Source organism: Pneumocystis carinii (assembly GCF_001477545.1).
Source record: "Pneumocystis carinii B80 chromosome Unknown supercont1.16, whole genome shotgun sequence".
NCBI lineage: Eukaryota > Fungi > Ascomycota > Pneumocystomycetes > Pneumocystales > Pneumocystaceae > Pneumocystis > Pneumocystis carinii.
Window position 1 is genome coordinate 43,240 of NW_017264728.1, and position 12,224 is coordinate 55,463.

At 22.3% G+C, this 12,224-nt stretch overlaps 4 protein-coding genes across 4 annotated transcripts; 3 read left to right on the forward strand and 1 right to left on the reverse strand.

The window, feature by feature from the left end:
• Window positions 1-1,527: 1,527 nt before the first annotated feature.
• On the forward strand, window positions 1,528-2,919 carry T552_03325 (hypothetical protein). Its single transcript, XM_018371833.1, has 6 exons — window positions 1,528-1,559; window positions 1,611-1,677; window positions 1,726-1,776; window positions 1,814-1,909; window positions 1,950-2,165; window positions 2,208-2,919. Exons 2-6 carry the CDS (start codon window positions 1,623-1,625, stop codon window positions 2,873-2,875), a joined length of 1,086 nt encoding a protein of 361 aa, XP_018224322.1. The 5' UTR covers window positions 1,528-1,559; window positions 1,611-1,622; the 3' UTR covers window positions 2,876-2,919.
• Window positions 2,920-4,735: 1,816 nt separating this feature from the next.
• Window positions 4,736-6,423, forward strand: T552_03326 (hypothetical protein). Its single transcript, XM_018371834.1, has 3 exons — window positions 4,736-4,950; window positions 4,998-5,687; window positions 5,730-6,423. Exons 1-3 carry the CDS (start codon window positions 4,782-4,784, stop codon window positions 6,380-6,382), a joined length of 1,512 nt encoding a protein of 503 aa, XP_018224323.1. The 5' UTR covers window positions 4,736-4,781; the 3' UTR covers window positions 6,383-6,423.
• Window positions 6,424-8,151: 1,728 nt separating this feature from the next.
• T552_03327 (glycerol kinase) lies at window positions 8,152-10,154 on the reverse strand. Its single transcript, XM_018371835.1, has 8 exons — window positions 9,788-10,154; window positions 9,510-9,739; window positions 9,147-9,465; window positions 8,992-9,101; window positions 8,841-8,942; window positions 8,715-8,795; window positions 8,500-8,666; window positions 8,152-8,458 (listed from the first exon to the last, which is right to left on the reverse strand). The coding sequence occupies exons 1-8, from the start codon at window positions 9,904-9,906 to the stop codon at window positions 8,198-8,200; spliced, it is 1,389 nt and encodes a 462-aa protein (XP_018224324.1). The 5' UTR covers window positions 9,907-10,154; the 3' UTR covers window positions 8,152-8,197.
• Window positions 10,155-10,174: 20 nt separating this feature from the next.
• On the forward strand, window positions 10,175-11,740 carry T552_03328 (hypothetical protein; the record flags this gene model as incomplete). Its single annotated transcript, XM_018371836.1, has 6 exons — window positions 10,175-10,201; window positions 10,800-10,911; window positions 10,967-11,255; window positions 11,301-11,436; window positions 11,480-11,602; window positions 11,648-11,740. 6 exons carry the CDS (start codon window positions 10,175-10,177, stop codon window positions 11,738-11,740), a joined length of 780 nt encoding a protein of 259 aa, XP_018224325.1.
• Between the last annotated feature and the right edge of the window lie 484 nt (window positions 11,741-12,224).

Consider the following 12,224-nt stretch of genomic DNA (forward strand, 5'->3'; position numbering starts at 1 on the left):
ATTCTTCTATCTTCTAATACTTTTTAATTATTTTCTCACCTTTTTTTAGAAATATAACGCTTTTTGACAAAAGACAATGATTTACTAGTAAATTATGTTACTCTTACAACTGAATGATCAATTTTTTTTAGTTTATCTTTGAAAAATATACTCATTTTTACTTTTTGTTTTTTTTTTCTAATTTTTAACTTAATTTTGCTTAAATCTCTTTTTGTGTATAATATCATATTTGTTTAAATTGTAATAATAATAATAATAACATGTTTTTATTCCTCTACTTTTTTTATTTAATTTTTTTATATAATAATAATGTAACTTGGATAATTTGATTAATGCTTTTACAAATGTTCCATATGCGTTTTATAATATTAGGGCTAAATATAATATTGTGGGATCATTCTAAAGATCATTTAGGGTACATAAAAATAAGGCCAAGAAAAATACTAAACATCTTTTATATTCGGTTTAAATTTTATTTTATTGATTTTTAGGTTTGAAATTGTTTAAAAATACATATTTAACAAGTTATGATAAATAATGCATTTAAATAAAAAGTTATAATACATTTAAACCATAAAATATTTTTAATCATTACAAATGTCATAAACTAATATATATCTATTGAATCTTTATAAATAATTTAAGAAAATATTTATGAATATTCAACGTATGATAAATATTTTATTCTTAAATAAAACTATAAATAATCTAAATTGGTTTTTTTTCATTATCATTTGATTAATTTATGATGTTAACAAATTTTATAAAAACGATATTTATAACGATATATTTAAATATTATAAATATTGATATAATAAATATTCATTTTTACTGAAATATTTAAATAATTGTATATGTTTAATATCATTAATATTGTAATTTATGTAAAATATTAGATATATGCTAAGTATATACTTTGTTATGTTTTTTTCTTATTTTACATGTGAAATTATACAAAATATTTCTAATTAAATATTATTTTTTTATTAATAATAATTAATAGTAATATGATGTAATATAACTGGTATTTAATTGTTTTATAAAAACATAGATATATATAATGATTTTAGATTTTTTGATGGTTTAATAATAATAATAATAATAAATATGAATGTATAATTTATATAATAATGTTATATGTACTCTTTTTATACCATTTTGTATTTTCATATATTTTTAAAAGTATATATTTTTGACAAAAAAAAAGTAATTAAATTAATAAATTATAAAATAAAATGTAATGTTTTTTTCAGAAAAAAAAAAAAAAAGATTGTTTTTTATTGATTTTTTTGTTGATAAAATGTTTTGATAATTTTATCATTTTTTAGGGTAATACTGTATATATATATTTTCGTAGAACTGCGATTGTAAAATTTTAGGCTTTTTTTATATTATTTTTCTCGGTAATTCTTTTGTTTTTCTTTTCTTAAGTCCGTAATTTTAAGATATTCGTATATATATAGATAGATTTTGATAGTATTGATTGTATCAAAGAATTTTAGTTAAATTTGAGTTTAATAGTGTTAAGAGAAAAAGGAGACTTTAGAAAAAAATATATAGTAAGGATATTTATCAATTAATAGTATGGTTTCTAATAATAGCTTGAACAGATTTTTGGAGTTATGTCTTGTGTTGAAACTTTCTTAGGTCATCCTAGATCATATTATGATCCAAAAAGTAATATTTATGCATCTATGATTTTATTAATTATTAATGTTTTATAAGTGATCTCGAATTCTATTAGTGATGATATTCCTTTTAGTTCTCAATTTGATGGTAATACTTCTTTTTTTTTATTATCTTATTTTTCTAGATGTCGAAAAAGCGATAGAAAATTTAGTTAAATGTGGAAAATTATTTTTTTGGAAAAATTCTTTACATTCTACCACACATTCTTGCTCTGAATATAGTAAATTCAATATCGATTTTTTTATATCTAAATTGTTTAGATTATCGTTCTTCATATCCTTTGATTGGTCGGCAAACAGGTATTTATGAATTAGAACATATGCACTCTCAACCTGTTGCAAATCCTTTGTCCTATCATACAAATCAGCATTATTATAACCAAAGAATAATTAGTCATACTGAGCAATTTCCACTGTCTCGACGTAAAAATAAATCTAATAGTGAGTGTTGTATTTATACTGCTTTAGAACGATCTGGTATGATCTAAATCTATCTTCATTTCATGATAACAATTGTAGGCTCTGAACAATTACCGTTTTCTCGTGAGAGAGCTAAAACTTCTTTAATAAAGAATGTGACTCCTACTGTAAATAATGATATAATGTCTTCGAGATTTTCGGAGACTCCGAGGGTTTTGCCTGATTATATATATGAAGAGCTAGATTTGAAGAATTCATCAATATCTACGTTATTTTTACCTCGAGAATCGTCATCAAATATCTATCCTTTTACATGTTTTCAAGAGTATTCTACAAATTTAAATACCGCTGTCGATGGTCAAACTGCAAATAACGTTATTGATATAGGTGATTCTGTGAACAAAAATTTGCCATTTTTTTATAAGAAAAAAAATATTATGGAAAATAATGAAGCTTCATCTTTAGTATCTGCGAATAAAGTTAAAAATATATTGGCGCCTATTGGTACAAAGTCGTCTGATGTATTATTATCTGTTGATCCGTTAAATCAGCAAGTTCAAGATACATCTACTTTTGTGAAGCCATTGCAATATTATTTCCCTGATGGCAAAGTATTGAAGAATGATATGTATAATGGTGTTTTTTTCAAAAAATATATGGGTTCTGGGAAATCTGTGCATTGGAATGGCCAGATTTGGAATGACGATGCTAATAATCTTGGTATAACTTCGAATAATAATGGTTTTGGACTAGATGTTTTGTGTTAAATTTATATTTTTTTTAAGAAAAATATATTATGGTGTATTGTCGATTTGTTATAATGGATTTTTTGAGCATTATATGATAATATAGTTGCTTTTTACATATAATGTTTATTCAACTTGATTTTAATATTAGTATTAGAACGAGACATTACGTAATAAAAAGAAAAAAGGTAAACTATATTGATATTATGTTTATTAGGTAATTTATGGGTTCGTGATATTGGTGATTAATGTTTTTTGGCAACTTTTTCAATACTCTATTAGTAATTAATGGTGTTATTAAAATTGGTAGATGTCTATGTTTGTACATTTAGTGAGGGTATTAGTGATTAGAAATATACTTGGATTAAATAGTTTATTTGAATGATTTATTCTTGGTAGAAATGTTAGGTTATATTGCTAAGTATCTTAAAAAATATGGATGGAACTGTTCTATTGTTCATTTTCAGTGATCTAAAAATGTATTAATATGCATTCAATATAAATATACATAGATATATTAAGCAAAAAAACTATGTAAATTAATGCAAATAGAGAAATATCTCCATGATAAATATTTGATCATATTAAACAAATTATTAACGAATAGCAATTATGATGACCGATAAATATTATCTCATTGGTAATTAGATTTATTTGAAAATTAAAGCAAATAATGGTAATTAAATTGGCTATGTTATATCTTTTTCATATATTCACTCTGATAATATTAAATTATATTATTAATTACTGAATGCTTGTCAAAATTGGTTTAAAATATAAAATTATAATTAATATATGTTACTTATAAGTTTTTTTTATTTAAAGCTTTAAATATATGTTAAGCATGAATAGTCTTTTTTAGATACAATCTATATTTTTAGGTTCTAAAAATATTATTATTTATCAAATATATATGGTAAATCTATTTTTTTTTTCTACATTTGTTATTTTTTTATTAAAATAACAATTAATGCATTTGAACTCTAATTTTTATATGTATATTATATTTCTATAAACGTAAAGTTTAAACTTTAAATTTTTATTCGGGTTTTTTCAGTTTTCATGTTTTTGTTATATAATAATTTAGCGATTTATGAATATATTTGAGCTAAATATATATTTTTATGTATTTATTAAATCTAATAATTATTATAAAAAAATATATTTTTAAATAAAACTGAAATTAGTAATGCGATTTTTTGGAATATATAAAATCATATATTAGTTTTAAGTATCATACAAATTTAAATTAATAAAGAATATATCTTTTTTAGTCATGTAATAATTAGTAATGATGAATATATATTTTTAAATTATATATTAATCATGATTAAATAAAAATGGCAATATGGTAAAATATATTTTTTTAATAAAAATGATGTAAAATGTTAATTTAAATAACTATAATTTACTAATAGAAATTAAATATGATTAAAATTATAAAATAAGTTATATAAAAATGTTATTGATAGATATAGAATTTTATTGATTAGACATTTTGATTATCTAAAGATTTCAAGATTAATAAAATTTTAGTATAGTATTTTAATATTTATTATAAATATTACAAATATGTTTTCTATTATTAAGAATGTATTATTTTGACATATAAAAATAAATATAATTATTAAAATGGCTAATTTAAAGAAATAATTAATATTTAAATATCACTATATTAAATCAGTTTATATTATAATAAATATTATTAATTATTATATAAATTATATATTATTATCCAAAATAACATTTATATAAAAATTTATGTATACAATCTACGTATTATTATATATATATGTATATTTTATATTAGGAAAAAATTATCAAATTAAAGATATTTAATTTATATATTTTTATCGACTCGATTTCAATTAAAACTTATACAAAAAAAAATATATTTTTTAGATTTTTATACATATATTAAAGTTTAATGTTTTCAAATAATATATTTCTACCAAACATTATATGCCCACATATTCGAAAAAAAAATAAATGCGATATATTATTATGTCCTTTTGGACACTCATATCATGAAACTCATTATAGAAATTCAAAAAAACAAAAGCAAACACATGAATCTAGTACTTCTAGTACTTCTGGTACATCATTACTAAGTATATAAGAAAAATAATAATTAATGAAATAGTAATTTCAGCTGATAATTATATTAATACAAATGCAACAAATTCATATGATAACAACTTTTATAATAAAACATTTCATTATAAAAAAAGTTATATCAATGATAATTTCACAAATACCATTCAATTAAATAATCTAGAAAAAAATGATTTAAAAAATAACTTATCACAAAATACATCTGAACTGGATAACGTAGGTCCAAAATTTATATCTACACTTATTCATATACCTCATGAAACTCGTGTCCATTTCTTTAAACTTATAAAACAGGAATTTCTAAGAATATATTCAGATGTGAATGAAAATGAATTTTTAGCGCAAAATGCTTCATTAAAAAAGGAACTTGAAATTTTAAATTCAACATATCAAAATAAAACCATTTATATCAATTCATGCAAAAACTTTATAATTTCTTTGAAAAAAACATATATCAAAAAATCAAATGAAATATCTGATAATGTATTACCAAATCTCGAACATATGAATATATCACTATCAGATCTCGAAAAATATATATTAAATAATGACCAACTTCAAACAGCTGGATATATTTTAGAGATACCTGTACCTAAAACACAGTCAACTGATATTTTTTTGCATTGTGATAGATGTAATATGCCATTTTCAATAGATAAAAACAATACTTATACAAAATGCAATTACCATTGGGGAAAATTAATTAAAACTAGTTACGGTAATATTCCTTAATTAATACTATTAATATTTAACATATAAGAACAAAATAAAATATATTCATGTTGCTATGATAATAATACTTATTCAAAAGGATGCATAACATCACCTCATCATGTCTTCAAAATTACATCGCCATCAAAACTATCAGCGCAAATACAATTTGTTGAATCTCAAGCACCTATGCAACAATCATCCTTTTTGACAGCAGCTGTTCTTGATTGTGAAATGATTTATACTACAGGAGGAATGGAACTAGCTAGAGTTACTATTTATGATATTAACGAAAATTTGTTACTTGATAAATTAATTAAGCCAAAAAACAAAGTCTTAGACTTCAATACTCGTTGGAGTGGTATAAAATCGTTAAATGATGCAAAAATTTCATTGTCTGATTTACATAATATCATTTTTATAGAATTGAAACTATGCAATTTAACTATATTAATAGGACATGGTTTAGAAAATGATTTAATAGCTATAAGACTTATTCATAAACGTATAATAGATACAGCATTGTTATTTCAACATAAAAAAGGATTACAACACAAATACTCATTAAAATACCTTGCAAAAAAGTATCTTAAACGAGAAATACAAACAAATGTTGTAGATGGACATGATAGTAAAGAAGATGCTAAAGCAACATTAGATCTTCTCCGATATAAAATCTATCATGATAAATTAAAGAAATAATTTTCACATAAAAATATATAGTTTTTATGTTACAATTCATTGTCTTTGACCAAAATCAGTTATTATGTTTAATATTTATATCACATTATATTATTAATTCACAATTACATATAGCTATAATATAATTTAATTAGTATATAACGTAGTCCAGAGTTAATTTAATTACATCTAACAAAATACATAAAAGATGTTAATATAATTGATTTTACAAAGATAATTCATTATATAAACAGCATATACATTCTACACTAATCTACTCATTAATAGTTATAAACAATAATTAACCAATGCAAGTAGAATTTTCAATTTTAAAGTTTAGAAATCTTAAAAAACCCGAAACATTTCAGTATTGGACTAAATATATAAAAAAAATAGTACAAATATATTAAATATAAATTATATCAATATATTTTTAAACATAAAAATAATATAAATTAAAATGAAGTTATTATTAATCATACAAAAATTTTTGATATAATATTTAAATATAATTTATCATACTAAATTTCAAAAAAAATATGAATACAGTTCAGCCAAACAAGTTAAATTACGAAAAATATATACAAAAACAATTAATATTTTGAATATTCAAAATTCTATAGAAACATTTTTTTTTTTTTAAAAAAAATATTAATAAAAAACATATATAAATTATTATATATAATATAGAGTTAATAGGTATTATATAATTTTATTATAATATTATTATGTTAATTTATACCGTTACAATTATTATATACGCCAATAATTTAACTAAAAAAACATCTATAGGCAATCAAATATTATCAAGATAAAAATAAATCCCAAGTTATTTTACAATAAAATTATTTTTTTAAAAAATAAAATTATAATATTACATTAACAATTTTAGATAAAATTAAATATTCAGTATTCATATCTATTTTTTATATATTGTATATTCATAATGATCATTAAAATATTTACATTGCATTTTTGCAAAACTTTACACCATATAATCAGAAAAAAATAAAAACACTGTTTAATCATATATATTTATTTTAATAAACATCTATAATAAATATAATTTAGAATATGTTATATAATTTTAACAATACATGAAAAAAGTTACGTTAGAATTACAAAAAAAATAGTAATAATCACCATTTAAGATGTTATTCAGTTTTCGCACATTCACAATAACTTATTTTTAAATATTATATATTTTTTCTCAAATCATTTACATTTTTTAAAAAATATCGTTTATCATAATTTTTAACATATTAAATATCAAAAAAACAAACATGATATTTTTTTCAAATACAATACTATATTTTGTATCCAAAAAAAAACAATTATCAAAATTTATATTTTTTACACATATATAAACATATTAACAAAATAATATATCTTTCAATTGTGTAAAACATATAACATAATAAAACAGACATAAAATAAAAATATCATAAATTCTATAGAATAATAATATCATGTTAATTACAGTTATAAACAAGATTTTTATTAGTCATTTATAATAAAAAAATATTTTAAAATTGAGTATGCTATAAAGTAACTCAGACATTGTCAATTCTCAACTACATTATTGTAGGCTATTTATATTTTTCAAATGCAGTTCCAAATATAGGTATTTCAAATCATACATTGAAGCAATTTTTAAATCCTAAATATGTATCAATTAAAACTTAAGTTATTTAAACATAATAGAATTTTAAAAAAATAATTAACTATCAAATTGTATATCTAGGGATAATAAAGCCACTACTGTTAGAATCGCAAATAAAAAAAATTAATACTAAAAATACAAAATTAAGAATAGCATTAGCATTTTTTCAATATTTACAAAGACTGTTCAGACTTCCCAGTTTCCCAATCTAATGACTTCTTAACAGCCTTTTCCCATAAACAAAACATACGTTGTCGTTCATCATCACTATTTTTTGGAGAGAAAACACATATATTTGCTGAATTAATATCCTGCAATTCTTCTACATTTTTCCAAACTTTAACAGCAAGACCAGCAGCAATAGCAGAACCTAATGCGGTAACTTCACGCATTTGAGGCCTATTAACATTGATACCAACAATATCAGACTGAATCTAAAGAATGAATAAAACAAAAATACAAACTTTTAACATACTTGCATACAAATATCGGAATTAGTTATACCACCATCAACATTAAGACACGTTAAAGGGGTTCCAGAATCTCTATTCATTACATCCAAAATTGCTTTAGTCTGAAAACAAATAGCTTCCAATATTGAACGCGCAATATGCTCTTTAGTAGTATAATTTGTAATTCCTACTTTAGAAAAAATATCAACAAGATTTTTTTAAGAAACAAAATACTCACATATAGTACCACGTGCATCATCACGCCAATATGGAGCAAAAAGACCAGAAAAAGCAGTAACGAAAACAACACCTGCAGTATCTACTTTAAAGTAAAAATAAACAATCAATAAAAAAGAAGTATTACCCTTTACAGATGCAGCCATTTCATCAATTTGAGAAGCTTCAGTAATAATTCCCATTTGATCACGAAACCATTTTATAGCAGCACCAGCTACAGCAATTGAGCCTATTATAAAATATTAAAAAATGTAAATTATAACATTGAAAACATGCACCTTCCAAAGCATAAACAGGCTTCTGTCCTTTAAAGAAATACCCAACAGTTGTTAAAAGACCTTCACGTGAAATAACAGGGGTTTCGCCAGTATTACAAAGCAAAAAACAACTAAAAACTATTATTAATAACAACAATAATAATAATAAAACATACCCAGTTCCATAAGTATTTTTAGCAGATCCAGGAGTGAACGCTAAATGTCCTACTAAAGCCGCAGATTGATCACCTAAGCATCCTGAAAGTGGGGTTCCACAAAGTGGTCCACTAGAAAATTCACCATAAACCTCTGAAGAGCATCTAATCTCCGGAAGATGAAGTTTTTCAAGACCAAAAAACCTAATAAGTGATTCATCATATTTTAAAGTTTTTATATTCATCAACATCGTACGAGAGCAATTCGTAGCATCAGTGATATGAATACCACCATTTATACCACCAGTAAGATTATAAATTAACCAGGAATCAATAGTCCCTAATAACCAATTAGAATTAAACAAGTTGTTTAAAACAATCAACCAAAAACAAGCCTGCCATTATCGTAAACTTCTCGAACATTTTTAACATTGTCAAGTAGCCAACGAAGTTTCACAGCGGAAAAATATGTAGAAATAGGAAGACCACATTTTTCATGAATTTCAGAAGCACCTTCTTTTTGTTTTAATTGAGATACAACATCAATAGTACGAGTATCCGACCATACAATTGCATTATAAAGAGGATTTCCGGTGATCTTATCCCATACAACTCTTACTAGCTTTTAGTTTAGGTTACTAAAAAATATTTATATATCATACATTGTTTCCCGCTGATTTGTAATACCAACACCTTTAATTTGTCGAACACTCTTGTCTTTTTTAACAAAATCTTCTATTGCTTTTCTAATACAAATCTCAACAGTCTCTAAAATCTCCATTGGATCATGCTCAATCCAGCCAGGACAAGGATAAATCTGCTTAAACTCATGCTGATATTGAGATACAATAGAACCAGTTTTATCAAATATAAGAAACCGAGTGCTTGTAGTCCCCTATTGGATCAAAATAATATGAAACATTTTCGACCTGTAATAATAAAAAAAATACCTGATCAATAGCACCTATATATTCTGAAAACATTTTCTAATTAATTTTCATCTAAATTTAATGGCTTAAAAATTTATCAATTAAAGACTTGCTGAAAAAATGGTTAAAATAAAAAAAACGGATAAAGTATATTTATTTCTTGCTATGTTCTATTATTTAAACTTATTAAACCTTATACAATAATATTTACGAATGATTATTCACGTGATTAAATACTAACCTAATATGAAATAAAATAGATTTTACGCTATATATTTTTAATTATTGATTTTCAATAAATCAAATTTTAGAGATAATAACATAAATTATTTAAAATAGGCTTATCATTATTAAACTAAATAAATTTCAAAAATAACACATATCTACATAATTATAAAATAAAAATAATATTTTAATGTATTTTTTATAGATTATAAAAAATGTAAACTAAAAGTCGGAATTTAAAATAAAAACAGTCATATTTTCTATAACTCGAAAAGCTCTATTGAATAAATAATATATATAATAATTAAAAAATAAATCATAAAAAAATGGTATGTTGATTTTATATATTAGCATGATCTCTTTCTCAGATAAGTACTATGTATCTTTATTTTTTAAGATAATACTGCAAAATTATATATGCTAAATATTTTAAATAAAATACTAATAAAAAAAATAATTTTATGATACAGCAAAATGCATTTTTAATTAGATGATAATTAACTAACTTTTAATACTTTAGCCTTCTAAATCAAACACTGTAAAAAAAACAGTAGAGACATATCCAATAAAAAAAGCAACATCAAAATCCAAGAATCTTCTTTTCGAAAAGAAACCTAAAAACTTTAGTATTGGTGAGAATTAAGCTTGATTTAGTAAAAGACGCTTTCATTTCTTATTCATTATTAGGTCAGGATATTCAACCTAAACGTGATCTGACACGTTTTGTTAAATGGCCTCGTTATGTACAAATTCAAAGACAAAAGAGAATTCTAAGCATGCGTTTGAAGGTCCCTCCAGCAATTTCTCAATTTAGTTTTACTTTAGAGAAAAATATTGCGCTCGAACTTTTTAGGCTTCTTAATAAGTATAGGCCTGAAACTAAAATTGAAAAAAAACAAAGGCTTCTCAGTAAAGCAGAAGACAATTTTAAGGGGGTAGTAGCAAAAGATTTAGAAAAAAAGCCTTTTTGTGTCAAGTAAGCTATTTCTATTTATCTAAATATTTATAATTTTTTAATTAGAAGTGGATTAAATCATATAGTATCTCTTATAGAAAATAAGAAAGCATCGCTTGTAATAATTGCTAATGATGTTGATCCTATTGAATTGGTGGTCTATTTGCCTTCGCTTTGCCGAAAAATGGGCGTTCCATACTGTGTATGATTTTTTAATTATTTTATTGTTTATTTACTTAAAATAGATTATAAAGAATAAAGCACGTCTTGGAATTGTTGTTCATAGAAAAACGTCAGCGGTACTTGCTTTTACTGAGGTTAGGTTCGAAGATAAAAATACGCTGGCTACTTTAATTTCAGCTATTAGAGTAAACTATTTGATTTTTTTTTTGAGTAAAATTTAATTAATATAGGTTAATTATAATGATAAATATGATGAATTTAGACGTATATGGGGAGGTGGTATAATGGGTAAGAAATTAGTTAGTATTAATATTTCGATGTAATTTGTATTATTAGGTCAAAAAAGCATCAATGCTACTATTAAAAAACAAAAGACTACTGAATGATCTACTAGGATTTAATCACATATAATCAAATTGTATAAGAAATAAAAATTTATATGTATAGAATTATAAATATTTTTATTTATAAACAAATAAATTGTCATATATCTATTGTAATTACTATAAAGTTTTCCAATAAGCGCACTTTTAATGGTTAATATATTAATAGTTAATATTCATATGTGTTTTAATCATTCATTATTCTACTTTAAAAAATAATATTAAAATTAAAAAAATAGATTTTCAATAGTATTTATTTAAAACAATATTCCCAAGAGATTTAATAAGGTATCTATAAATTTACAAATATATTATTGAATAATTACTAGTAATATAAATCCAAATAACTTATTATTAAACTTAAAATTTAATAATACAATCTAATTTGATATATTCTCAGAAACTATAGATCGATAGTCTATAT

Coding starts and splice junctions, on each gene's coding strand:
- T552_03325 (XM_018371833.1), top strand. CDS start 1,623: ATGTCTTGTGTTGAAACTTTCTTAGGTCATCCTAGATCATATTATGAT. Junction 1,910..1,949: donor ACATTCTTGCTCTGAATATA/GTAAATTCAATA, acceptor TAAATTGTTTAG/ATTATCGTTCTTCATATCCT. Junction 2,166..2,207: donor TACTGCTTTAGAACGATCTG/GTATGATCTAAA, acceptor TAACAATTGTAG/GCTCTGAACAATTACCGTTT.
- T552_03326 (XM_018371834.1), top strand. CDS start 4,782: ATGTTTTCAAATAATATATTTCTACCAAACATTATATGCCCACATATT. Junction 4,951..4,997: donor TAGTACTTCTAGTACTTCTG/GTACATCATTAC, acceptor TTAATGAAATAG/TAATTTCAGCTGATAATTAT. Junction 5,688..5,729: donor ATTAATTAAAACTAGTTACG/GTAATATTCCTT, acceptor TTAACATATAAG/AACAAAATAAAATATATTCA.
- T552_03327 (XM_018371835.1), bottom strand. CDS start 9,906: ATGGAGATTTTAGAGACTGTTGAGATTTGTATTAGAAAAGCAATAGAA. Junction 8,943..8,991: donor GCCTGTTTATGCTTTGGAAG/GTGCATGTTTTC, acceptor ATTTTATAATAG/GCTCAATTGCTGTAGCTGGT. Junction 8,667..8,714: donor TGATGCACGTGGTACTATAT/GTGAGTATTTTG, acceptor TTTTTTCTAAAG/TAGGAATTACAAATTATACT.